General features: G+C 44.1%; 2 protein-coding genes and 1 pseudogene across 2 annotated transcripts in view; 2 read left to right on the top strand and 1 right to left on the bottom strand.

The window, feature by feature from the left end:
• The first annotated feature begins 537 nt into the window (after positions 1 to 537).
• Positions 538 to 26962, top strand: part of LOC119458620 (cytochrome P450 4c3-like) — a 95599-nt gene continuing 69174 nt past the window's right edge. The window contains exon 1 of the mRNA XM_037720463.2: positions 538 to 644. The gene's annotated coding sequence lies outside the window, so the exon portion shown is untranslated. The remainder of the gene's footprint in view (positions 645 to 26962) is intronic.
• LOC125947243 (uncharacterized) lies at positions 7248 to 8677 on the bottom strand (annotated as a pseudogene).
• Positions 14690 to 15247, top strand: LOC119459305 (uncharacterized). Its single transcript, XM_037721116.1, has one exon. It carries the CDS (start codon positions 14690 to 14692, stop codon positions 15245 to 15247), a length of 558 nt encoding a protein of 185 aa, XP_037577044.1.

The following is a 26962-nucleotide window of genomic DNA, read 5'->3' as shown; positions in this document are numbered from 1 at the left end:
GTAGCGGTGGTAATAATAATATAATAAGTAACATTGCATAAGGCAACGTAGCTCGCACGTAGGCACAGTGATGTTGCCTAGGTCAGAATACATGGTGTTCAGGGCGTATATGCAAATGGTCTTGGGGGGGGGGGTAATTAAATGAAGCAGCGACTTCCTTTTTCTATTCCAAATTAGGTTTTCTTCCCAAAGGAGGTCGTACTGTTCGGACACTCCTGCAGGAGACGAGTTTCTTGTTCGGCTGATAAAATATCCAGCGTGTATCGCAATCGCACGATACGTGGGTCCGTTTGTACACGCGTTTCTTTCGTCATTAAGAGCCGTCGCTGACGTACCTAACAATCCGACAGCAACAGTTATCCGTTTGCTTTCTGCAAGCTGTTCCGTCAAGCGCCACTCAAGGCCGGATTGCCTCATCGCGCGTCCCTTCACCCAACGGTGTTTGAATGAGAAGGCCGCCTGCTGATGCAACACCGCTTCCTGAACGCCGCTTGCCTCGAACAAGATCATTCGACACTGAATTGTGCGCACGCATCGGAGCACTTGAGTCGTTCGCTGGCTTTTCAGTCTTGCGATTGCGCTTCAAGTGCCTAAAAGGATATTCCGTCCCACGTTTTTCCCTCGAAGCTTCACAGGCTCACGAGGTAAGAAACACAAAGATTTTTTCCCTTTTTTAGCAGGCAAGGTGAACTTATGTAAATATTTTGTTGAGAAACAGGCCCACTGAGGTAAGCCGGCAAAAAGCACTTGCGTGATTGCCCATTTTACACATTATTTTAATGTAAGCTGTGCCTGCTGAGCAGACATACGATCGATATATGTCACTACGTTTACAGCGTCCTCATAGACACAATGCCTTGTGGCCGCGTACACGCAAAATAAAACAGAAAATCGATGACAGTGCCGCACAAGTACTGTCACGGGACACTTGACCAAACTCAATAGAAGGAAACAGCTACGGTGTCTCTACAAGATGACATTTTGCGGAGCGTGTCTAGAACGTAAGTAGAACTACATTAGAAGTGGAGCACTTCTTGGTGGACACAAGGCTTAGATAGTTCTATCCACTGCGGCCACTTTACCGCCCCTGTTTCAAAACTGGAGGTAAACGGTAAAGATATGGATGGATCAGAATTGGCTGACGCATTTAATAATTTTTTCACTGATATGATAACGACGGGAACTCTGGCTGATGCGTGCGATACGTAATTGTTCATAACGCTCAATCATTGTACTTGCGTCTTGTCACCGCCCACGAAGTCCTATCAACAATAAAAAGCATAAAAATACCGCCAGTTGTGCTATTGACGGAATTCAAATACGTCCTGTCAAAGACGTGTCTGATGTTATCGCGCCGATCTTAGCAGATATCTTTAACATTTGTTTAACAAACTCTGTTTTTCCTTTAAATATGCAAATAGCAAAAGTGACCATGCTTTATAAAAAAAGGTTACCGAAATAACTTTGGCAATTATAGACCGGTGTCTATCTTGCCTGTGTTCTCAAAGGCCTTCGAAAAAATTTTGCACACTCGATTTTCAAGTTTCATTGATAAATATAATTTATTTACACCAGACATACAATTATACGTTACGCAGGAAATTCAAATTAGAAACTCGTAAGAAAATAACAAATTTGCGCGTTTTTGGCCAATTTAAGAATTAGGCATTTAAATTATCCCACGCGTCATGGAGAAAATTGGGAGGTAGGCACAGTACGATTAAACTCCGGAAAAGAGTGCTTGTCTTACACCCTTCCCTCCCTTCTGAATCACTATAACCTTAACAATTCTGACTTGTTTAGTTGTTCATATCAGGATATCCGCAAGTTACATACAGTGATGTATAGCTCTGAAATTTCTACTTAATACCTGTTTTATTTCAAACCTTGTCTCATTTGTCAAAACCATAATCGTATCGAATTGTCTCATCTGGTTGTATGTAACTGGTTGTAACAAATTGATTTCTATACTGTCTTTTTCCCCCCTGTATTTTCAGTGTATGTATGCTAGATATTTGTATATTGATCGCATTTCAGACATTCATTATCACTAAGTAACTGTTTTGTATTTATTTTTATTACGATTGTAATAACTGCTTAAACTTTTCTGTATTAACTTTACATTTCCATACCTTAGTGTGTGCCCTATTGAACTTCGCTGTCTGTTAAGTGTTAATTTTTCTTTCATTTAGTTTACGGTAGTGCTGATACCGCTCCGAAATTTTTCTATGGGGCTGTGACCTAGTCAAGCTGTTCTGACAAACAGCTTTTTGTCACAGTCCTTCTTTCTGTATCTTTTACAGAGTGAAAATAAACTTGATTGATAGATTGATTGATTGATTGAATTATGGCTGCTCTACGTTGCCGGCAGCCGGCAAAGTAGGCCGGGCGAAATGTTGCCGGCACTTTCTTCCTATTGGCTGCCTGCGATCACGTGACTTGTCTTCCGGCACATTTCCGCAGGGGCTACTGTGGTGGCAGTTCCCGAACATAGTCTCATAACCAATTCGCAGTGGGTCAGTGGCCGCTAAAGCGGCACATACTTCGTCGTAGCTCGAAGAGAGTGAGTGAGATATCAATGTCACCTAAATGAATTATCATCGCTGTTTAAGAGAGAGGCGGAGAAAGTCAGTATAGATAGAACGATAAGAAAGAACTCTGGTCACGTGGTAACCGCGCGGACATTGCACGGTACTGGTGCTCATATTCAGGCTGTATATTCGTAAAGGAAGGGACGAAGGAGAAAACAAGACCTCTCCCTTTCTTTGTCAACGCCTTCAACGATTATCTATGCCAAGTAGCTTAGCTTTTGAAGACGTAGCCATGCCTATTTATCTTGCCTCCCGAGAAAACTCGCGCCAATAACTTATGCTGTTTTACAGAGAAGCGGTCTATGGAGAGGGATTTCTTCTTGGCGTAACGTCGACAGAAAGCTTGACAGTTTTAGAATAGCGTTTGCAACCAAACGTTAACGCATAACGTACGTAAAGAAATAGCGTCGTCCTGATTGGGCATGCTTCGAATTTTATTTTGTTTTCCTGTAGTTTACGTGCGCTATGATAACGTACGCTATATGGCGAGTTTAACGTTGTTATAGTATAGCGTATAAAAGCAAACCCAAAGAGATAGCGTTAGCGTTGCCTGCTGCACACTGCGCGTGCGCTGTACGTACATGGTGCTGGAGCACTTACGCACGTGCGCTATTTTCGTGATTTAGCGTTCAACGCTAACGCACGCAAAGTACGGACGCTAAGAAATAGCACTGTCGAACATTTCGGCACCCATTGCTACCACGTCAGCGTGAATTCTCGTTATGGCTACGCTTTCACTCGCGTTGATCGCCAGTAACTTTTGAAATGAGATTTCGGTTTCTCTAAATTCACGTGAAACGTTAGAGCTCAAAGTCACGCGTAGTTACGAGCGCAAAGTGCGTTTATTTTCTGAGATCGTTCGGCGATTTCGGCGTACGCAGGCCTAACAAGACACGTCCGCATAGCAACAGGATGTTTGCTAATTGATTGTCTTGGAATGAATACGTTTGGAACGGGGCACCACACGGCGCTCTGTTTTATAACCACGTCCTTATTGTTTGCGTTCCCGTGCGGTAAACTAAACGCCTTGGAAGGACGCGCATCGTAACCGCACTGCAAAGGTGCTTGCGTTTAACTTTCGTAGGGCGACAAACGCTATTCTAAAACTGTCGACTATCTTGATCTATCGCTCATACCCCAGAATGCAAAGTATCATACCCCCGCAAAGCAGAGGCTACAAGCACTCGGTAAAGTCAAGCGAACAGTGCATGCATTATTTGGACTCACCCACACAACATACAGAACAGCATAATTTTCAATAAAGAACCAGCTTAAATTAAGTATACGAACCACATAAATTAACAAGGCGCTCCTGCGTCTACGTGTTATGCGAAGCACGTGCCGCTCCCCGCAGACGTTTCCCGGAAAAGTTGCACAAAGATGTTACGCAAGCTGCCGTGGTGACGGCAGCTTGACTACAGAATACGAAGCACGGAGTGGCCTAACTACACTTTCGTAACTAAAAGGAGAACCCTTCAAGGAACTCATTTGTGTTGCGACAGTGCTGTGGGAAGGCCACGTATCGCGAGGGCACCTGAAGTGCAGCGTGCATACGAGGCGCGGCGAATTTCTCTTCTTTCTGGTCCACTCTCTGTAGGTGCACGAAGCAACGGCGCAAGCCAAGTCGCAGGCTGTCGAAACGTCTTAGGCTAATAATTAGGTGAAGTCCATGTCGCCACGAGAATAATTTCACACTACCTCGCAATGTGCAATCGTTCTAGTTGTCGTTTACAGCTTGGCTGTCCAACCACCTTCGCAGCGTTGAGATCATTGCTTTATTTTTTATTTATTCATTTATTTTCATTTTTTTGCTAGATAAGAATGTGACGGTAATCGTGCACCAACTATTCCAACCTGAACGCTCAAGTGCCTTCGGCTTGTTTTTTCTTTCCTTCTTATTGTTGCCTTTTTCTCGATTTTTTGTCATTGTCGATTATCTGCACGACCTAGACTGCGTTCCCGAATTTTTCGACAGAGAAATAGCTATGAAAGGGTCATTTGAATTTCACAATAACCCCGGAAAACTAGGTGCGACAAAAAATGTAACCAAACATCGAGTGTTTCGTGCATTCTTAGAAGGCCTTCGTTCTTGTAGTGATTGCTCATTGTGCTTTCACTTAAGAACAATTTCCGGAAACATAAACTTTAATTGTTTTTTTTACTTAAGCGTGGAGATGCACGAGGGTAAATTAAAGTGTATTTACATAAAATACGAAAAATGGTAGCCTAGGCAAACCTGAAAATTTTTCGTTTTAAAAGTTAACTGTCGCAGGAACGTACTATCTGCTAAATGCTTAGCTCCTGGTCATAACACACCAGCTCTAACACACAAATTTGAATTTGACAAACCCCTGTTTCGGAGTACGTTTCGGCGTTATTAACACTTACCGGTTTGGCCAATAAAAAGATGTTATAGACAAAAAAAAAAGATAATACCCCGTAGTACAGAAATGCTAATAATAGTAATGTTTCTTTTTAAAATCGAAATACTTTTCTATCGAAGCCCTAGAAATGTAATATTTTATTCGTACTTTGTCTTCACCTCGTAAAATATTGGCGGTGCATTCAAAAGACGGTGACATGCACGGTGTTAAAATGCCGAAGCTGGGTTCGCTTCGCAATACCAAAAGCGGCAGCACAAGGCTTACGGTTTTCTTTTTTCAAGTGAATTGTCAGCACATTATAAATAAAACCCGTACTTCTAATCTCACCGCAGCGTTTCGCAGTCCTGCGTGCACAGTCAGTCAAATTCCATGAATAATTTGACGCCAAATATTTTGGGTCACATCGCCGCTTTGAATGAAATCTTAGATGACGGACCTAGATTTTCATGGAGATGCCCTTCAACACTTTAAAGCTGCGCCGTGAAATTTGTCTCTAACGTAAATGTACTAATTAGTCTATTTTTGTGAATGGTTTGATTTCGCTTTTCTCGCGTATTATGACCGCCTGGGAAGATAATTATTCTGTAGTGACGTGATTTGAATAACTTTTGTGTGCCTTACTTTATTTAAACTTTTCGAAGTAAGAACGGCAAACTCTATATAGTATACCTTCAGATTTAAGGTACGTATAAGTCATTTTATTAAAATGGCTGTGCTAGCCGTGAAAATGTTGCTTGGACAAGCAGTTATTGCCGATGAGACAGTGTATCACCCGGGGCACTCTTGGTGAACGAGCTACAGTTTCTTGAAATAGATCGTACTCAAATGCACTCATAAGCTATATTGTTTCTCTGGCCTCTGGCTGTTCTTTCCCGGTTATTATTTGTTCTGTTTCTCGTCATTTTCGTCAGTTATCTTATAACAGATAAGTTTATTCCTTTCAAAGGGAAGCTTTCTGTGGTAACGTGATAACGCCAGCGGGCGAGCAGTGATAATGCCGTCTGCTGTTGGTCTCCCAGTGTGTCACCGCGTAAGCGGTTATCTGTTGCACCGGTGACGTCACACCGGCCCTATATATATTAGTTCCTCAGCGGAGAATAAAGGCTGGTTCTTGCTGTATCAACCGGTGTCTCGGTTACTTCATGTGGCGACGAGGCGGGTCGGCGGCCCGCGTAGCCTAGGAACGGTTGCTGGGTGATTCCATGTAAGATCGAACAAAGGATGGCCGGTCGACCTTTTAAATTTAGTTCAAAATTTTATATATTGTTGCCTGATGAGTGGAAAGAAGAGATCCGCAATGGGTTTTGCTGCCAAAAATTTTTTTGAAGCACCGCGAATCAGTAATGACGAAGTGGAAGAATGCCACGCTTACCTGTTCTGCTGTTTTGGCCAACTTTGCTTATGAATTACACAAAATATATTAAAGTTAGGTAGCTGAAATTTCTCTAAATAATTATATGCATGTTTTTGCTTGTGTTCAGTTATTTTTGGTTTTTGTGGATAGTGTAGATGTTTTTATAAAAAACCTCAAAATCGGCCCAGGAAACGTTTGTTTGTCTACTTTGCAGGTCTTTATCTCAAAAACGGCTTGTGGTAGAGCGGCAAGAATTCCCCATTCCGTTCTAAGCATACGTATTTACCAAACTGCTAAAGCTTATATTTATATCACTTTTCATTAAAGAGATATTACCGGTGTAACTTTAAAAAAACACCGAACAATGTAAATTTCTGGTGACAATTAAAAAAACACCATTTTTGATATTACTTAAACCTTGCTCACTTATTCTCCTCTACATCAGCTTTCATAATCATTAAAACATATTGCATAATTTTGTTCTATTCGTAGTTACAGCACGTCGAATGAGGCCCCTACGCAAGGCTTAGCGCACCATGCAGGTCTGAACATTCTATGACATTTGTGATCGCGTACGACCTTTAAATTTTGGCATGATATTGTATCCAGTCATTTATGCCTTAACGCTGCAAATTAGCGGTGGGACAAACCGTAGTGAATGATTTAGAATCAGATTTGTACGCGTGGGGTTCCTGGTTGCGCTGCGGCATCGGAGAGCACACAGACGTTTTGCGCAATTAACCTCTACGAAAACGCACTCAGAAATCGATACCCAGCTTTGATAACCCAAAAATAGGATAAAATTCAATAAGCAAGCAACTGTATTCCAAATAATCTTTAGCGTAATGAAAAAAATTGTGAAGGTAATGGAGAACCGCTTCATTAAAACAGAATTTGTTTCTGGGCTGCAATCGTTTATTCTATTGATTCAAGAACGCTGATTTCCTTCATTCCTGTACACATAGTTTCTTCCATGCAGACCCGGCTATGCGTACCACGTACAATTCAGGAGATGCTTCCGTTGACCTGGATAGCTGCCAGGCATGCCAAGACTGAATGCCGTGGAAGGCGGGCACTTTCATCCACTCATCCTTCTTTAAGTCGCGGAAGGCAACAACTTCTTTTTCTTCAAGATGTATTAGATGCACACCTTTCAGTTTTTCTGTTAAAATTGTTACAAAGTCTCTGGCTGCCCGAATTGCACTTTCAGGGCTTGTTCTCAAGTTGTTGAGCATTGCTTGATGCTTGACGAGTCCTCCAACTCCGTCGCACGCGTTTTTCCCGTGTCCAGTTGCTGAGAATATCCATTGGGTATTGGGACAATCGCTCTTTCCGAACTCGTAAAGGCGGTATCTATTTTTGAAATGACTGGCGGCTCCAAGGTGACATACGTCACCTTGGAGTACACCGGCAGGTTATCGTCCACCCATTCTGTCGCTTTCTTTAGAGCCAAGCAGGCGTGAGCGGAGTCGTGGTTCGAGTCGTCACTAACCATAGCGAAACTCTCCGTAGATTTTTTCGTTGTTACCACGCATGTAAACACGGATACTTGCTGTTTTTTCCAGTGGTATGCCTGAACTTCGGCAGGAAGCACGACAGTCCAGTTTTCGGCAAAATCAAAGTCGAATACAATGCTCCCACGCTCTGTACATTGCTTTTCCTCGTAGATAGCTTTGCCTTGTGTCTTCCTGATGTGGTTGTGCACGATCCACTTTGCCACTAGAACCCGAAGATGATTCAAAAAAGTATCAGCATCCAAAACCTTTTTCACAAGGTCGCCTGCCTCCCCCGACGCTAGCTGTATTTCTTCTTCTTCTGGGATATTAAGTTCCTCCACTGTCAGGGACCCGCCTTTTAGACACTGATTGCATTCGCCTAAAAGGCACTGTGCTGATGACGGAATGCAAATGAATGCAGAGTGAAGGTCATCAGAATTGATTCTGTGGCCAGTAATGTTCTCAAGAGCGGCACGGCAAAGGTTATAGTTGGCGCAAATGACACAAACGCACACATCATGCTGGGGATAACATTTTACCCAGCGCGGTCGCAAGGTGTAGAATTTTGATAGGCCAATGCCAGAATCAGGATGGTCGTCTTTGTATATGCGGAATGCCTCTCTAATAGGTCATGAAACGCTTTGTTACTAATGCTTTTTCTCCATCGATCGTAACCGACAAGACATCCTTTCTGTTAGGGCTTTGTCTCGAGCGTTCCAACTCGTCCTTCGTGTAGTACTCACGTGCCGCAGATACGCACTCAGGGCTCACCTTGTGCCTGGTGAAAGGATCCGGCCGGTACCACACACCATGATTTTCTTTCAATTTCCTGGACTTGTTTATTTCATACATCGATGCTTCAGGAATAAGCTTCTTAATCTCATGTTTAGCTAGTGTTGATGGCAGGAGAGTCAGAAGTTGATAACGTTCCTGGGGTGTCGTCGACGCTGCATAGGCTTGCCGAAAGCTTTCTGTCCACTGCTCGCAGAAGGAGCACTTTCTTTCGGCTGAATTTCCAGATGCATCACATTGGTTGTACGCCCGCCGTATCTTGTTGCGAACATTTTCCGCTACCGCCTTCTGCACCTCACTTTGTTTTCTTTTGGTGTAAGTAGGCCTGTCCCGACTTCTTACGGCGCCTGGACGTTTCAAAGGGGACACGCAGGTAGTCGCAATGATCAGGTTGACGATGTTGATTTCTGCTTCAGGGGGCATAAAAATGTCATCGCTCAACTGTGTGTTCCGTGAGGATATTTCACTGCAGAAGTAGCGAAAGCACGGGTAGCACAAGTAGTCATTCTCTTTGACAGTTACTGATGTTTCGGATGTTAAAAGTTGCTCCAAAGCATTAACGTCTACGTCGGTAACTCTGCGAAAATTTCGCTTATTTGCAATGAGCTTCTTGTGCTTAGAAAGGTAGTGTGAACAATACACTCGCTCAGAGCTATATTTTGCCGCCATGAGACGCACATGAACAGTAGAGTAAGAGCAAAGCACAAGCACTATCGGTGTCGAATGAAGTGTGAACAGCAGATCGATTCAGGCTATCTCCTGTCAGGCCATCTGCTGTTCAGGCCATGGAGTTTCTCACTATAACACCTAGAGGGTAAACTGGCGCCACCGTCTATGCGAGTTTCTTATAGGGCGCCGTGCCCTCATGGGAATGACCGGATATGTGTCCGCGAGGCTTGCGTTGGCTGGTGTTGAACAAGGCTTCGTCTAAAACGTGGATATGGCTACACAAATAATGCGTTCTTAAAGTAAAATCAGCATAAAAGGCTTTCATTCACCCATATTACATATCTCAATAAAGTTTACTCACCTACAATGCCGAATGAAGTGAAGAAAAGCAAGAACAGACGACAAGTTGTTCCAAAGCAAGCGACAATCTTGTCGTCTGCCCTCCCACTTTAGCGGCCAGCTGATACTTTTTACGTTTCATATAATTGTGCATCCAATAGTAAGTCCTCAAAATTAAACAACATATGTTTTTGTGTAATAATAAAGCTAAAAGAGCTTTTTACGTGCTGTTGAGCAGGAAATGAATGTTTGTGACAGACGGAACGGTGCTAGCCAGGCACGTCTTCAAGGCGTTCTGGCTCTCCAAGAACGATGCCAATCCGAAGTCACAATATACCGGCATTCCCATGGATACCACAGCGCTGCAGCGCCAGTTCTCCCTCTAGGTAATTAATATAGTGAGAAACTCTATGGTTCAGGCAGTCTGCTGCCGTCATCTGAGATAGGCGCGCACATCCGGTTACCGATAGTTTTGCTTTTGTTTCCCTTGGCATTCTACATCTTGATTTGCCACTGGAGTGCCACGTTAATACTTTCCACCTTCTTCGGTACTACTGGCCTTTCAAGAAAAAGAAATCCAATCCTACCTGCATTCTAAACACTTAGCGGGCAAGAAGTCGGATCTACAACAATTGCCTATCCTTGCGTAAGGGCCTCATTCGACGTGCTGTAACTACGAATGGAACAAAATTATGCAATATGTTTTTAATGATTATGAAAGCTGATGTGGAGGAGAATAAGTGGGCAAAGTTTAAGTAATATCAAAAATGGTGTTTTTTTTTATTGTCATCAGAAATTTTCATTATTCGGTGTTTTCTTGAAGTTAGACCTGTAGTATCTCTTTATTGAAAAGCGATATAAATATAAGCTTTAGCAGTTTGGTAAATAAGTATGCTTAGAACGTAATGCGGAATTATTGCCGCTCTACCACAAGCCTTTTTTGAGATAAAGACCTGCAAAGTAGACAAACAAACGTTTCTTGGGCCGATTTTGAGGTTTTTTATAAAAACATCTACACTACCCACAAAAACAAAAAATAACTGAGCACATGCAAAAACATGCATATAATTATTTAGAGAAATTTTAGCTACCTAACTTTAATATATTTTGTGTAATTCACAGCCAAAGTTGGCCAAAACAGCAGAGCAGGTAAGCGCGGCACTCCACCTCTTCGTCATTACTGATTCGCGGTGCTTCGAAAAAATTTTTGGCAGCAAAACCAATTGCGGATCTCTTCTTTCCACTCATCAGGCAACAATATGTAAAATTTTGAACTAAATTTGAAAGGTCGACCGGCCATCCTTTGTTCGATCTTACATGGAATCACCCTGCTACAGGCTCAGTCAGGTAGTGCGTACGGCTGGAGCGACAGACGAAATGCTGCACCTGCTCTCGGATTACGCAAGCATTCCCGCCAACATCGAGGTTCTTCGACGGACCTGAAAAAACGCCCCAACGCCACCATTGTGCAACTGAGTAAGCCACGCTCGTGAAACGCGGACTTGTTGAGTGCCTTCGCCTCTGCAAAATGTCGCACTTGGGCAAGTTAAGTGAGTTTGACCCAAGAACTCGGAACTTTGAGTCATACCTCGAACGCTTTGAGCTTTTCATTAGTGCAAATGATGTAAAACAGGAAAAGGTTTTACCGGTGTTCCTAACTGCAATTGGTGCAGAAACGTATGAAGTGCTCAAAAGTTTGGTCGTGCCGGACACGCCTACTGACAAAACATTTGCCGAGGTGAAACAGCTGCTTAAAGGTCATTACAGTCCTTCGAGTTCAGTTATAGCTGAACGGTGGAAATTCAACAGGCGTGTTCAACACGAACAAGAAGAGAGAGAGAAAAAGGTAAAGGAAAGACAGGGAGGTTACACGAACAAGAAAGTGTCGAAGAAAGTGTAGAGCTGAAGCACCTGGCCAGAAAATGCGATTTTGGCGAGTTTTTGAATGACGCCTTGAGGGACAGGCTGGTGGCGGGGGTAAGAAATGAGGACAGCCAGCGCGCGTTATTCGCCGAGGAAAATTTGACGTTCGCGGATGCATGCAAAATTGCTTTGGCCCGAGAGTTAGCAGCCCGTGACTCCGCCTTAATGAAGGTTGGGGATAGCAATATCAATGCTGTGAAGAATCGGCAAAGAGAGCAAAAGGAAGGCTACGGCACTTCTAGTCAGTCGCGCCCGAACAGTAAATTCGAGCGATGTGGCAAGAACCATTCCTCAAATAAGTGCTGGTACAAAGAGTTTAGGTGCCGCAGATGCGACAAAATAGGGCATTTGCAGAAAATGTGTCGAAATGAGCCTAGGCGGAACAAACAAACTAATGCAGTCGATTGTGCGGAGGAAGAAACAGAGCTGGAAGTATATCATTTCGTCAATATGGCACAGTCCTGTTACGAGGTCAGCGTGGAGGTAGAAGGCAGACCACTGCAGATGCAGATTGACACAGGCGCAGCCGTGACGATAGTTCCAGAAAGTGTGTACAAGGCAACTTTTCCACACATAAGGTGCACCCCGTCCCACGTATCATTACGTACGTATACGGGGGAGCGGCTGCAGCTTAAGGGACAGTGCGAAGTAGTGGTCAAACACAATAACCTGCGAGTGACCTTGCCAGTTGTCGTAGTGAAAGACGAAGGCCGACGACTTCCTGTGCTATTGGGTCGCAATTGGCTTGAACGTCTCAAACTAGACTGGCGAGAAATAGGAAACATAAGCTGTGAAGGCAGGGTGCAGGCGCTTAAAGAGAAATTTCACTGCGTTTTCTCGAGTGAACTGGGCGAAATACGAGGTTTTGAAGCAAAAATTCTTCTGCAGACCGGCTGCACACCAGTGTTTTGCCGCGCAAGACCTGTCCCTTTTGCAATACGAGAGCCCACAGAAAAACAGCTAATGAGCATGGTAGAAAAGGGCACATTAAAGCAAGTTCCTCGCAGTGATTGGGCAACACCTATCGTGACTATTCGGAAAAGCGATGGTACTTACAGAATTTGTGGGGACTACAAAATAACCATCGACCCGGTGTTAAAAACCGATCATTACCCACTGCCGAGACCAGAAGATTTGTACTCAAGCATTGCACATGGCAAGGTGTTTTGCGTTCTGGATTTATCATCCGCATATCAACAAGTGCCTCTCGGTCCGGAATCCAGACTACTGTTGACAATCAACACGAGTTTGGGTCTTTTTGAGTTCCAACGCCTTCCATACGGGGTGGCCAGTGCGCCTGCAATTTTTCAGTCCCTAATGGATACAGTATTAAGGGGCATACCAAACGTCGGATGTTACATAGACGATGTCATCGTGGCGGGTTCAGACTCGGCTGATTGCCAAAAGACACTCGAGCGTGTCTTGGCACGGTTCCGTGATTACAACATCACGTTAAATGAAGGCAAGTGCCGTTTTTTCCAAGATGCCGTGACGTACTTGGGTAACAAGGTAAACGCAGAGGGAATCTACCCGACTGAAACAAAGAAAAATGCAATCTTGCAGGCACCTGAGCCTACCACAAAGACGGAACTAAAGGCGTATTTGGGAATGTTAAATTTCTATGCAAAATTCCTGAACAACGTCTCAACTATCGCAGAGCCACTTTACAGGCTCCTAAGAAAGGAGGAAAAGTCGTCTTGGACGAAGGAACACAGCGACGCTTTCGTTGCGACGAAGAGGCTGCTCACAAGCACCCGCGTCTTAACTTTCTACGATGTAGAAAAGCCGATCGGTATGTTGTGTGACGCGTCATCGTACGGGCTCGGGGCGGTTATCTTTCATGAGACGGCGGAAGGCGAGCGGCCGATCGCATATGCGTCGCGAACGATGACACCAGCAGAAAAAAACTATGCGCAGTGTGAACGCGAGGCCCTGAATTTCTTTCTCTATGCCCTTGCCTTGATTTTCGGGCTGAAGAAATTTCACCGCTACTTGTACGGAAGGACGTTCGCTCTGTACACAGACCACCAACCGCTCTTAGGCATTCTTGGGCCAGATAAACCAGTGCCTATTATAGCCGCGGCCCGCATGCAACGATGGGCGATGACGCTTGCAGCTTACAAGTATCAGCTGAAGTATCGACGCGGAAAAAACGTAGAGGTGGCGGATGCTCTGTCGAGACTTCCCCTTGCAGATTGCAGCATGGAAGAGCCATCCGAATGTTTGGCTGTTTTTGAATGCATTCCGTTAACCGCAGAAGCAATAGCAAAGGCCTCAAAAAGGAACCTAGTCTTGTCCCGCGTGGCCGAATTTACAATGAATGGCTGGCCGAGCGAATGCGCAGAGGATTTGAAGCCTTACTACGTCAGACGGTGGGAACTGTCGCTTGAACAAGGTTGTGTCACATGGGGTTCGAGAGTCATTATTCCCGATTCCCTGCGCGATCAAGTGCTTAACTTGTTACACGAAGATCACCCAGGGGCCAGCCGCATGAAAATGCTTGCTAGAAGTTTTGTGTGGTGGCCAGGAATGGACCAGGGTATCGAACGGTATGTTCAACGATGTAAGATTTGTCAGGCAGTTCAGCCCGCCGCTGAAACGGTACCTTTGCACCCGTGGACGTACCCGGCAAAATGTTGGTCGCGAGTGCATGTGGATTTTGCTGTAAAGGATGCGAATGTGTTTCTGGTCTTAGTCGACGCGTACTCGAAATGGGTGGAAGCGTGGCCTATGACTTCCACGACTGCCTCTAAGACAATTGAAAAAATTCGGGACGCATACGCCGCTTACGGACTCCCGGAAACGTTGGTGAGCGATAACGGACCGCAGTTCACGTCCGCCGAATTTGCGGACTTCTTGTCGGCTAATGGTGTGAAACACGTTCGCATTCCACCGTATCACGCCGCATCGAATGGTGTGGCAGAACGCATGGTGCAGACTATCAAGCGAGCATTGCTAAAACAAGTTCTGGAAGAGAACGAGTCGGATAGTCGCAGTTCATTCCAAGAACGGATTGACAAATTTCTTTGCGCGTATCGAAACACTCCCAGCAGTGTCACAGGGCAATCGCCGGCACAGTTGTTTTTGAAAAGGCAACCGCGCACGAAGCTTTCGTTATTGAAACCTGATTTTGGTCATGCTATGCGGGATAAGCAAGAGCGTGTGAAAGAAAAGTGTGACAAGAGGCGTGGTGCTGAACGTGTGTTTCGTGTTGGTGACCGCGTCTACGTGAAAACTGTGCGCGGCGAACATGTGTCGTGGCAAGAGGCAGTGGTGACTCAAGTGGTCAGTGCGGTGACGTATGTGGTGAAAGTGCACAACCAGTTTCGGTTTGTACATGCCGATCACCTGCGGCCTTCACATGCCGACACATCTACGAGAGCGTACGACGTGGAAAGACCTGAACAACGAATCGGTCCAGCGGAGCCAGCGCCTTCCACACCTCCCGTGCCTTCGGACACGGACCACGAGACCGCAGCCCTTTCGCAACCGGTTCCACGTCCGTCAGAAAGTGAACCGAACGACCATGCAGCTGTGGAACCCCCCACGGCTCTAGAGGCTCCCGCACACCCCGAAGTGACTTCACCTCCCACTACGGTGCCCAGTTCGCCTAAGAGTACGGACAACCAAGCACCTCGTCGTAGCACGAGGGTGCGGAAGCCACCAGACCGTTTCGAACACGAGGACTTCCGCAAGTGAAATGATACCTTCATTTAGGGAGGGACGAGATGTGGTAACGTGATAACGCCAGCCGGCGAGCAGTGATAATGCCGTCTGCTGTTGGTCTCCCAGTGTGTCACCGCGTAAGCGGTTATCTGTTGCGGCGGGGGACGTCACACCGGCCCTATATATATTAGTTGCTCAGCGGAGAATAAAGGCTGATTCTTGGTCTATCAACCGGTGTCTCGGTTACTTCACTTTCTTTGAATGCGAACTTAACGTATTGAGCGCTGAACTTAATTATGAATATAGCGGAATACAAACGCTTTCGAAAGTGTCAAACAACTAATGTTGGCTTCAAGTACGATTGTCTTTGAGTTTCCAATGCAGAAATATGCCGTAATCATGAAAGTTAAAACAGGTAATTACACATTTTTCATAATTATGTATTTGCTCACTCTTCCTGATCGCGATACTTATGTCCGCCTAAACGCAGACCTTGACCAGATTCCTCCGACGCCGTAGTTGGTATAGGGGGAATATTTATTCTGTTTTGTTTATTTAGCATACATTTTCGCGCTATGTCGCGTGTATTTGTGTATTTTTATTTTTCGTGCATATTTCGTGCAGTTTTCTTGCGTACGCATATAATTTGAAATATTTATGAATTTCGGTATCATTCCACGTGCTTCTACCATAGCAGCGTGGCAATTACGACCAGCCTAACCGCGATACTACTGATGCCTACAAAATAGCCCCTACCAGCTGAAGCCGAAATTTGTTTACCATACACGAATTTCGTTTCTGTTAACCGGCGATGAAATGTGCACAGCCCCTAGTGACTCGCTAATTCGAACTTTCATCTCGTCTAATATTTTTATAGTGTTCGGCTAACTGTTCACGGATACAAATTGTGATTTTCTGTGATTGCATTTACGGAAGACACGCAGGTGCTACAGTCAATATTGGGCCCATTCTTTCTCAGAAACTGCAATTTAGTCAAGTGATCGTTCACAGGAAGGACATGTCCGAACAGAACTGCACTACTCTATCTTTGGTTAATGAAAATTACGGTCACTGACCAAGTCAAAAAAGGTGTTTTGACGTTTCGGAGCCTGTACAGGTTCCTTGTTCACAGTGCAGTGGACGTAGCGTCGTTGTCCAGTTAAATATGCAGTATATGAAGTAATGAACGGGCATAAACTTGAGGCATGATTCCATCTGTCCTGTACTACTACATGACAGATGGAAACATGCCTCAAGTTTATGCCGCTTCATTACGTCATATACTGCATATTTAACTGGGCAACGATGCTACGTCCGCTGCATTGTGAACAAGGAACCTGTACAGGCTGCAAAACGTCAAAACAACTTTTTTGACTTGGTCATTGACCGTAATTTTCATTAACCCAACCTGCTACCTGACCAGACGAGCTTTCCTCGAACTCTTGACTAAGTACTCTATTTTGATCAATGTCTTGTTAGAGCATCCCAATCAGGTGTAGTTAAAATCGTGTTCTTGCTTTATCGTTCATTATAAGCGCTATATTTTTTGAGGCAGGAAAGAGGGTTCTAAATTTCGAAACATAAAAAGGTTGCCAAAAAGTTTTCAGAAGTAGCAAGAGAATTGCCGAAATGCACCGAGTACTGCAGCGGTACCATTTAGGTAAATTTAAAATTCCTCCATATAGTCACTTTCATCATCTTGTTAACTCTCATTTTCCGCGACAGGAAAGCCTGTCTTGGTTCGTGTTACCAGTGCCAGCGTGGACGGAACACACAGACACCGCAAACGCTGGCGCAGTAACAGCATTAAAACTGTCCGGCCATTGCGGTGGCTGGCTTCCTTGTGTGCAGTCCATGGAGGAAGAAAAATATAGGAGGGAGCATATCGTAACGCGTTGGTAGCACAACACTTGATGAAAACGTCAGAGCACGGAGGATACGTCAGAGCGGGCGGTAGGTTTTAGTACTCCTGGTAAATTTTTTTTCAATACCCATTCGAAAGCATTTAAAACTCTTGAAATAAACAAAACGAAAAACAAGGAAAAAACACAGCAAGGAAAAATCTTTTTTCTTCCTGCATGTGAGCAGCTGCTGGCCGAGCGTGCACGGAATAAAAATTACCGGTAACCAAACGTCTCGGCAAATCTCGATTCTGCGTGATCTCGACGCAAGAGGTCACGTGTTGGCCCACCATTTCTGGCTACACGAAGCGTTCGCTTGGCAAGGCTGGCTGCGTGAGGCAATGCTACCGCCTATATTTTCCTTCCTCCATGGTGCCGTCTAACTTTGCGCTCGTAACACGAATCAGTAGCCAGGGATCGAACGCGAGACCACAACTGGAGAATTATAGGTGCTGCTGCTGGAGTTGGCGAAGCGGCTACTCCAGCTGCGATATTAAGCACCACCTGAAAACTGCTCGGGTTCCTTCCAAATTATTTTTGTTGATTCCAGCGTTTCGAAGGCTTATTCTTGAGCACTTTACCTGCATCATGCTTTATTCGTTTATCTGTGACGTACTTAATTAACAGTAAAGCCACTGATAAACGCCTCTTTCGTTAGAATAGTGAGCCCTCCGGCACGCTAGCGCTGACTGCCATCGAAGTGTGCTACGGCACGTAGGTTCTCCCACTTGTTTCCGTGGTATTCCACCTAGCACATTCCATGATTCAAAAGTATGCGTGTAGGACAAGCTGCTCTCTCACCAGTGTGCTCTGAAGGTAGTGCGAAGCTTCGCGGAATGCGGTTGAAGAAGATCTTTTTCCTTATGCGAAACAGGTGGTGTTTGGACGTGCGCAAGCTTCATGAAATTTACGGAACTACGGAACGTGGCAATTGTCGCCGAAGGTGCATGGACAGCGAAGGCTCTAGGATCATCGACAGCAACCCAGGGGGGGGGGGGGGGGGGGGGAGGCGGTTTCTTTGAGCCAAGATGCTATCTGTGCAGTCAGTGGGCTTGGCGGCACCGGAGAGACAAGAATACTAAACACTGTCTTGCTGTTTGCACAGAATTTTGTTCGAAACGTTACTCTGACTCTATTCAAAATGACTGTCGTTGTCTTGTAATGCTGCCCAGCACACAGGCAATCAGTGTACTTTTTGCCGACTGTTCGGAGGTCATTGTGTTGTTACAAAAAGGATGGGGCCGTCGCTAACAGCTACTTTAGAAGTAGCTTAACGAGGCGACGGCCCCGATATCAGCAGCAACATACGGCATATCAAGGAACAAATCTATATGCAAGATCAGCGTTCAGTTCACAAGGAACCGACAAACAAAAAAGGGTTTTCTAAGTACAATGAAATAAAAAGCCGACAAGATAATTTTACCACTTAGGTCCTACGGAGGCTCTGTTCTCTGTACAACAAGATCACACAAGATGACACATTTTAACAAGAGAAACTACAACGTCTAAGACACCTCAACAAATAATTATGATAACAATGATTCAGTAACGTTATTCGAACAGAGAAACAGGTCATATAATCCTTTCCGTGGTAGCTGAGTGGAGGTCAGCACTATTCTCTGAAAATTTATTTAACAGGCGGGGAAGCGTGTAAGTTATTCATTGCAAGGAACAATAGTTCATGGTGTAGGAATAATCTATGTTTCCGGACAACGCGTGTTGTAGATACACTGCCTTATCTTTAACCTTGACAGGTCCACATGGAATTACGTATTGTGTCTATTAGCTATAGAGTATGATTGCGCTAGGCGGTAGTTATAGAGGTGATCAATTTTCATTAATCGATGGCGATGAAACACATATTGGGTGTGAGAATTAAAAGAAGCATTTGTTGTTACCCTCATTGATTTCTTCTATAAATTATAAAAGGTTTAAGTTTTTCTTTGTCGTTCCCGAAAACAAGTAAGCATACTTATATGGGACTATGATTAATGATTTGTACAGTAAGAGTTTTATGCGTTCAGGTAAGAGATATTTATTTCTATTTATTAACTCAATAATTTTGCACAGTCCTTTGTGTATTTCAGACACGTGTTCGTCCCAAGTTAGGGTACTAGAAAAGTACAGGCCTACAACCTTTACACACTCCGCTACTTCGATTGTGTCTGATTGAAGTTTAACGTGGGGCAAAGCAATAGTCTTTCTTTTAGGTCGAAATAGAACCGCTTTTGTCTTTTATGGGCTGATAGTTAAAAATTTTTGTTTTACCGAAGAAGAAAAGTGAGGCAGAGCACGTTCACAAACCTTCTCAATCTCTGTCGTTTCTCTGCCTGATATCAGAAGTGTTGTGTGATCAGCATAACAAATAATGGACATTTCAGATCTTGAAATAGCACTGTACAGATCATTAATGTACACAGAAAAAGGAAGCGGTCCTAGAACGCTTCCCTGAGTACACGTGTTTTAATACCTTGTAATTCAGACGAGATAAGGTGATGGCGTGGAGTAGAGGTAGAACACCCGACTTCAAATCTGAAGGTCGTAAGTTCGAATCCTACTCCAGTCCACTACATTTTCAGGCATGGAGTGGTGCCTGACGCCGGCAAAAAAAATATTGCCGAGAGCTAGTGGGGCTATACTTGTTCAGGTGCAACCAAACTAGGTCGGCCCACTAAGCTTCATCAAAGTCACTCCCTCACCAGAACAGGATTTGGCCTCCCTGGTGCAGTGTTCGCCCACTACCTCCCTCATGACTCCGACAATTAACCCATGGCCCTCAGTCCCCAGTGGCTGCGGAGCACCTGACCAAGGCGGCGGTCACACCTGCGACGTGGCAGAGGGTGCTAAGAATCCCTGGGTCCGGACAGGCCGCCAATGGAAACTGAACCTGGCAACGTTCAACACGCGCACCCTCTCGAGTGAGGCTAGCTTAGCAGGACTATTTGAGGAATTATCAGGCATTGCCTGGGACATTATTGGCCTTAGTGAGTTTAGAAGAACTGGTGAGGCTTACACAGTGCTAACTAGTGGCCACGTCCTCTGCTACAGAGGTCTTCCAGATAAGAGAGAATCCGGGGTAGGATTTCTAGTGCATAACAACATAGCGGGCAACATTGATGAATTCTACAGCATTAATGAGAGCGTAGCAGTCGTCGTAATAAAGCTGAATAGGAGGTACAAAATGAAGGTAGTACAAGCGTACGCCCCAACCTCTAGTCACGATGATGAAGAAATTAGTAGCTTTATGAAGATGTTGAATTAGCAATGAGAAAGGTGCAAACTCAGTATACTGTAGTCATGGGCGACTTCAATGCAAAAGTGGGGAAAAAGCAGGTTGGTGAGCAAGCAATTCGCAACTACGGCATCGATTCTAGGAATGCAAGAGGAGAGATGTTAGTAGAATTCGCGGAAAGAAATAGGCTCCGAATAATGAACACCTTCTTCAGGAAGCGCAGCAACAGGAAGTGGACCTGGCAAAGCCCTAATGGAGAAACAAGGAATGAAATAGATTTCAGTACTCTCTGCCAATCCAAGCATAGTGCAGGATGTAGAAGTGTTAGGTAAGGTAAAGTGCAGTGACCATAGGTTAGTGAGGTCTAGCATTTCTCTCAATTTGAAGAGAGAAAGAGTGAAATTAGTCAAGAGGAAACAGGCCAACCTAGACGCAGTAAGGGTAAAAGCAGACCAATGCAGGCTGGTGCTCGCAAAGAAATATGCAGCTTTAGAACAGGAAGATGAAGAGAACATAGAGGTAATGAATGAAACCATGACTAGGCTGGTGTCAGAAGCAACAATTGAGGTGGGAGGTAAGGCACCAAGGCAACCAGTAAGTAAGCTCTCCCAAGAAACAAAGGACCTAATAAAGAAACGACAAAACATGAAAGTGTCCACCCGCCGTGGTTGCTCAGTGGCTATGGTGTTGGGCTGCTGAGCACGAGGTCGCGGGATCAAATCCCGGTCACGGCGGCCGCATTTCGATGGGGGCGAAATGCGAAAACACCCGTGTACTTAGATTTAGGTGCACGTTAAAGAACCCCAGGTGGTCCAAATTTCCGGAGTCCCCCACTACGGCGTGCCTCATAATCAGAACTGGTTTTGGCACGTAAAACCCCATAATTTTTTTTTGAAAGTGTCCAACTCAAGAGATCTGATAGAATTCGCTGAACTGTCAAAACTGATCAACAAGAAGAAAGTAAGGGATATTCGAAATTATAACGTGGGAAAGATTGAGGAAGCCGTAAAATATGGACGCAGCATGAAATCAGTAAGAAGAAAGCTTGGCATAGGACAAGGCAAGATGTTTGCACTGAAAGATAAGCATAGTAATATCATCAGCAATTTCGATGACATAGTAAAAGCAGCAGAAGAATTCTATACTGACCTCTACAGTGCCCAAAACAGCCAAGCTACTTTCATTCGAAATAGTGATGAACCGGATACAGAGGCTCCTTCTATAACAAGCGATGAAGTTAGAAGGGCCTTGAAAGACAAGATCAGGGGGAAAGCTGCTGGAGAAGATGGAATAACAGTAGATTTAATCAAAGACGGAGGAGATATCATGCTTGAAAAGCTTGCGGCCCTTTATACGCAATGCCTCACAACTTCAAGTGTGCCAGAGAGCTGGAAGAACTCCAACATTATACTTATCCATAAGAAGGGAGACGTTAAAGAACTGAAGAATTACAGACCCATTAGCTTGCTTTCTGTATTGCATAAAATATTCACCAAGATAATTTCCAATAGAATCAGGGCAACACTTGACTTCAGCCACGCAAGAGAACAGGCTGGCGTCAGGAAGGGATATTCTACAATGGATCATATCCATGTCATCAATCAGGTAATCGAGAAATCTGCGGAGTGCAATCAACCTCTCTATATGGCTTTCATAGATTATGAAAAGGTATTCGATTCAGTATAGATACCAACAGTCATAGAGGCATTGCGTAACCAAGGAGTACATGAGGCATACGTGAATATCTTAGCAAATATCTACAAGGATTCCACACCTACCTTGGTTCTCCACAAGAAAAGTAGAAAGTTACCTAGCAAGAAAGGGGTCAGGCAAGGAGACACAATCTCTCCAATGCTATTCACTGCATGCTTAGAAGAAGTATTCAAGCTCTTAGATTGGGAAGGGTTAGGAGTGAGGATCAACGGCGAATATCTAAGCAACCTTCGGTTTGCAGATGACATTGTCCTATTCAGCAACAGCGGAGACGAATTACAAAAAATGATTGAGGACCTTAATCGAGAAAGTGTAAGAATTGGGTTGAAGATGAATATGCAGAAAACAAAGGTAATGTTCAATGGCCTGGCAAGGGAACAAGAATTCAGGATCGCAAGTCAGCCTCTAGAGTCTGTAAAGGAGTACGTTTATCTAGGTCAATTACTCACAGGGGACCCTGATCATGAGAAAGAAATTTACAGAAGAATAAAATTGGGTTGGAGTGCTTACGGGAGGCATTGCCAAATCCTGACTGGGAGCTTACCCCTTTCGTTGAAAAGAAAAATATACAATCATTGCATTCTACCGGTGCTAACGTATGGGGCAGAAACTTGGAGGTTAACAAAGAAGTTCGAGAACAAGTTAAGGACTGCACAAAGAGCGATGGAACGAGACATGTTAGGAGTAACGTTAAGAGACAGGAAGAGAGCGGTGTGGATCAGAGAACAAACGGGGATAGCCGATATTCTAGTTGACATTAAGCGGAAGAAATGGACCTGGGCAGTTCATGTAATGCATAGGATGGATAACCGGTGGACCACTAGGGTTGCAGAATGGATACCAAGAGAAGGGAAGCGCAGTCGAGGACGGCAGAAAACCAGGTGGGATGATGAAGTTAGGAAATTTGCAGGGGCAAGTTGGAATACGCTAGCGCAAGACAGGGGTAATTGGAGATCGCAGGGAGAGGCCTTCGTCCTGCAGTGGACACAAATATAGGCTGATGATGATGATCATGATCATGATGAATTCAGACGAGAGTTCACCTCAGGAAACCTATTGCTTTCTGTACTTTAAATGGCAGTCTATGAGGTTAAAAGCGATTCCGTGCACACCATAAGAATATAATTTACCTAGGATAACTTTGTGACTAAGGGAATCAAAGGCTTTAGAGAAGTCTATATAAATTTCTAGTGGTAGATCGTTATTATAAATATTGTGTAAGATGAATTTGTTTTGCGTTAATAAAGCTGCTTCGGCACAACAGTGTGTGCGAAACCCGTGTTGGGAAGTTCCGAGTATGGAATATGTCGACAGAAAATTATGCACTCTAAAGTGCAACAGCTTTTCGAAAACTTTACAAAAAATTGGCAAGATTGAGATAGGTCGGCAGTGTTTAAAATCATTTTTGTCACTACCCTTAAATATTTACTTCACTTTCGCGATTTGCATCTTCTAAGGAAATATGCCATTTGCAAAAGCTAGGTTGAACAGGTACGTCAAAGGAGGTGCCATTAAGTCTGCAACAATCTTAATTGATCTAACCTACATTTTATCGGAATCACAACTACTGGTGTTGTGTAAGTTTACGATGGAAGAATATACCTCCTTTTCTTCAATCGGGGAAATGAACATTGAGTTAGGGTTGGATGGCACATTTGCCTTGAATGAGGTATCATTTTCTAAACTGAATTTAAAAATTGATTGACAAGAAAATCTTTAAATGCATTCGCCAGTCGTGACCCCGTAACTATGACACCGTTATGACTCAGGGCCTCGATTTTATGGTTTCCTTGTGATCGACCAAGTACAAAGTTTAGCCTCTTCCACGTTATGTCCGATTGGTGTGTGTCGGAGAAAATAATATGTTTTAATAACTGTTCTCAGCTTTTCTGAGCACGTTTCTTAAGGCGAAAGCCTTGTATGTCTCATCGTTCAGTCGACCTTCGAAGTCCTTGAGCGAAAACCGCGTCGACGAAGCGGAACCGTACACCATGACGACTCGGTGTAGTAATTCATTTACCACATCGCCCCGGCATCGTGTCTTACCTATATGAATTGCTCACGCAACAATCGTGATGGTGTGAGGGTCACCGTTGTCATCGTCTTCAATGAGCAAGCAAGCAACGCTCACGCAACAATTGTGATTGATGGTGCACGGTTCATCGTCGTCATCGTGTTAATTGAGATAGAGTTAATCCAGGCATTCGAACCCACGACCTTTGGTGGGAGTCGAACCCTCGAGCTTATTTGGCAGTCGGACCCACCACCTTCGGCCTTAAGGCGAAGTTAATTAAGGCACAGTTAATTAATATAGCATTAAGGCATTCCAACCCACGACCTTTGGTGTTAATTAAGGGCGATGTTTGTTGAGGCACAGTTTATTAAGGAGAGTCAATTAAGACACTAAAATGCGCGACCTTTGGTCGGAAAAACAAATAAAAAGAAGTAACAACGCATTCGAATGAGAATGTCAAGTACTTTAATATGTCTCTTGAGTGCTCAGGCTTTCGCCTTCACCCTCTTCGGCGTATGCTAAAGTGACTATAAATTTTTTTAATTGGTTTCGTAGGCGCTTTAATTCTTTCTGTATGTTAGGCTCTTTATTACGAAAATATTCCTGGTACATTTGATGCTTCCTATTTATTTGTTCCACAATATCCTGTCTTACTCAAGGTTTGCGACGGCGGTTTGTTTGTATTTTTGTTTTCGTTGTGAAACAGTTATTGTAGATAGTAGTAACTTCGCTTAATAAAGAATAGTATCCTTCATCTGCATCATGTACAGCGTAGATGTAATCCCCTGTAAGAACCTTTATAGTTTCTCAAAAGCGCACTAAGTTTTTTTCGGAGATGTCTTGAAAGACATGTGTTTCTTTCCTCTTCTTAATACCATATATAGTGGCTTATGTCTGCTGCAATGATGTCTGCTTGTAAGAGGAATCGGGATGAACTGGTCTTAAGGTGTTCGATGTATCAGATATTTTAGTAGCGGTAGCATTAATTATATCAAATCCATTTACAGTAACAATGGAAGTAAGACAACATTGCTTTGTGTTATTCTCAAGTGTATTAATGTTAAAGTTACCACCACCTACAAGTTCTAGTTTGTTTTCTATTGTAAAATTAAACACACGCTCAAGAAACACCAAGAAACTATCGGAACATCCAGCTGGAGGTCATACAAGCCAACGAAGAAAAACCTACCAGAGCGTACCTCTACTGCTTCATAATCAACTGTTACAACAGTAAACTCGCTTTCAATATTGGCTTGAAAAATATTTTGAACGAGAACTCAAACGCCACCTCGTCGATTTCCAGATCGTGTCACAAAAAAATTGGCAATTGATGGCACGTACATTTCCGAATCTCCATCATACCAAGTTTTCGTTATTATAATTCCGGAAAACTCAGATTCAAGGGCATCAAGAATATGCTTATATCATCAAGTTTCCACTGAGCATAATGAAAGTTCAAGGTTATGAAGGAAAAATAATTTGCACATTTACCAGCCACTTTAGAAAATTCGTGTGGAACAACTACCAAATGTAAGGTATTCGTGTAAATTATACTTACAAGCTCATTTACGAGCTATTTTACGGTGCTAACTAATTTGAATGCATTTCTGACTTAACAATGATTACAGGATCACCCAGCGCCTTGCGCAGGAGGATCGTGCCGTTTGAGCACCAAGCGAAACGATATCCATTTCGTCTAGACCATTCTTTGGTCGCTCGTAGTAGTTCACGGTTGTGCTTTGTCAAATTTTAAACGATGAAAACATGACTTTTTGCATCGCTGAGCTTTCGGCGAGCCGGGAGTCTCGATCTGACTGGCGAGTGTAGCGCGCTATTATTCCAGGGGTTTTCTCTGGTTCCGCGGGAAGCCGGTCAATAGCCGCTACGTCACTCGGTGCAAAACAAGCAATGTCAAGAGTGCGAGCCAACTCATTGACTTTTTGTAGCAAATCCTAGCCAACGGTGACAGAAATTCCGTTAAATTACGTGGCGCTGTCCTGATGAACGCTTGCCAAATGTAAGGTATTCGTGTAAATTATACTTACGAGCTGCTTCACGAAGTGGCGCTGGCCATTTAGCCGACCAAGCTCGCTGTTGCGCGCATAAGCCAGAATGCAAGGCGCTTTTCGAACAAACACGGGTGTTGCGCAAATTCAGCACTCAGAAAAACCGAGAAATTTTTTACTCCCGGAGGCTCTTTGTATCTCTAATGAAAACGATTACTGCGTCAGTGCTCCTTCTCTTTGCGCTCGGGATAAAGCAACTTGATTACCTCAGGGCAAACGTGTGTGTCGGGTCAGCTAGGTAGGGCGGGAGATGTGCGAGATTATACATGAGTGATGCGAAAGTTTTCCCTTCTTTTGCTTTTCGCCGCCTTTGATGATTATGGCCAGGTTCAAGGACATATCTTTGAGCGGTGATGATGATGATGATGATGATGATGATGATTAAATGGCATCCCCTATGAAACGGGGCGGTGACAAATAGTCACCTAGACTACTTGGTTTAATCCGGATCCCTCCACTATACGGCGTGCCTCATAATCAGAACTGGTTTTGGCACGTAAAACCCCAGAAAGAAGAAGATTTGATAAGGTATGCTATACCTGTTTTTTATCTAGCATTTTTGTACACATCCCATTAATCTATTTTTTCCTCAAAATCTACCTTGTACCGATGTAAGAGATCAGGTCGTATCAACCTCTTCCCTGCTTTTTTTTCACCAATATTCTAATCGTCTCTTGCTTATCTCTACGGCTGATCGGTTGATGCTTCCGTCCACTTCAAACCCAAGCGCTTCTGGAAGGTGTACGTTACCTACGGGTATCACTGGGTGAATCCCTTCGCATTCCCTTAGGATGTGCTGAGTGGTCTCTGGAACGTTGCTGC

This window comes from Dermacentor silvarum, chromosome 7 (assembly GCF_013339745.2).
Source record: "Dermacentor silvarum isolate Dsil-2018 chromosome 7, BIME_Dsil_1.4, whole genome shotgun sequence".
In the NCBI taxonomy this organism is placed as follows: Eukaryota; Metazoa; Arthropoda; class Arachnida; order Ixodida; family Ixodidae; genus Dermacentor; species Dermacentor silvarum.
Note: the sequence above shows the minus strand (reverse complement) of the source record. Positions and strands in the feature narration are given on the sequence as shown.

Bases quoted from the DNA above. Each gene is read 5' to 3' on its own strand.
- LOC119459305 (XM_037721116.1), top strand. From the start codon at position 14,690: ATGCGGGATAAGCAAGAGCGTGTGAAAGAAAAGTGTGACAAGAGGCGT.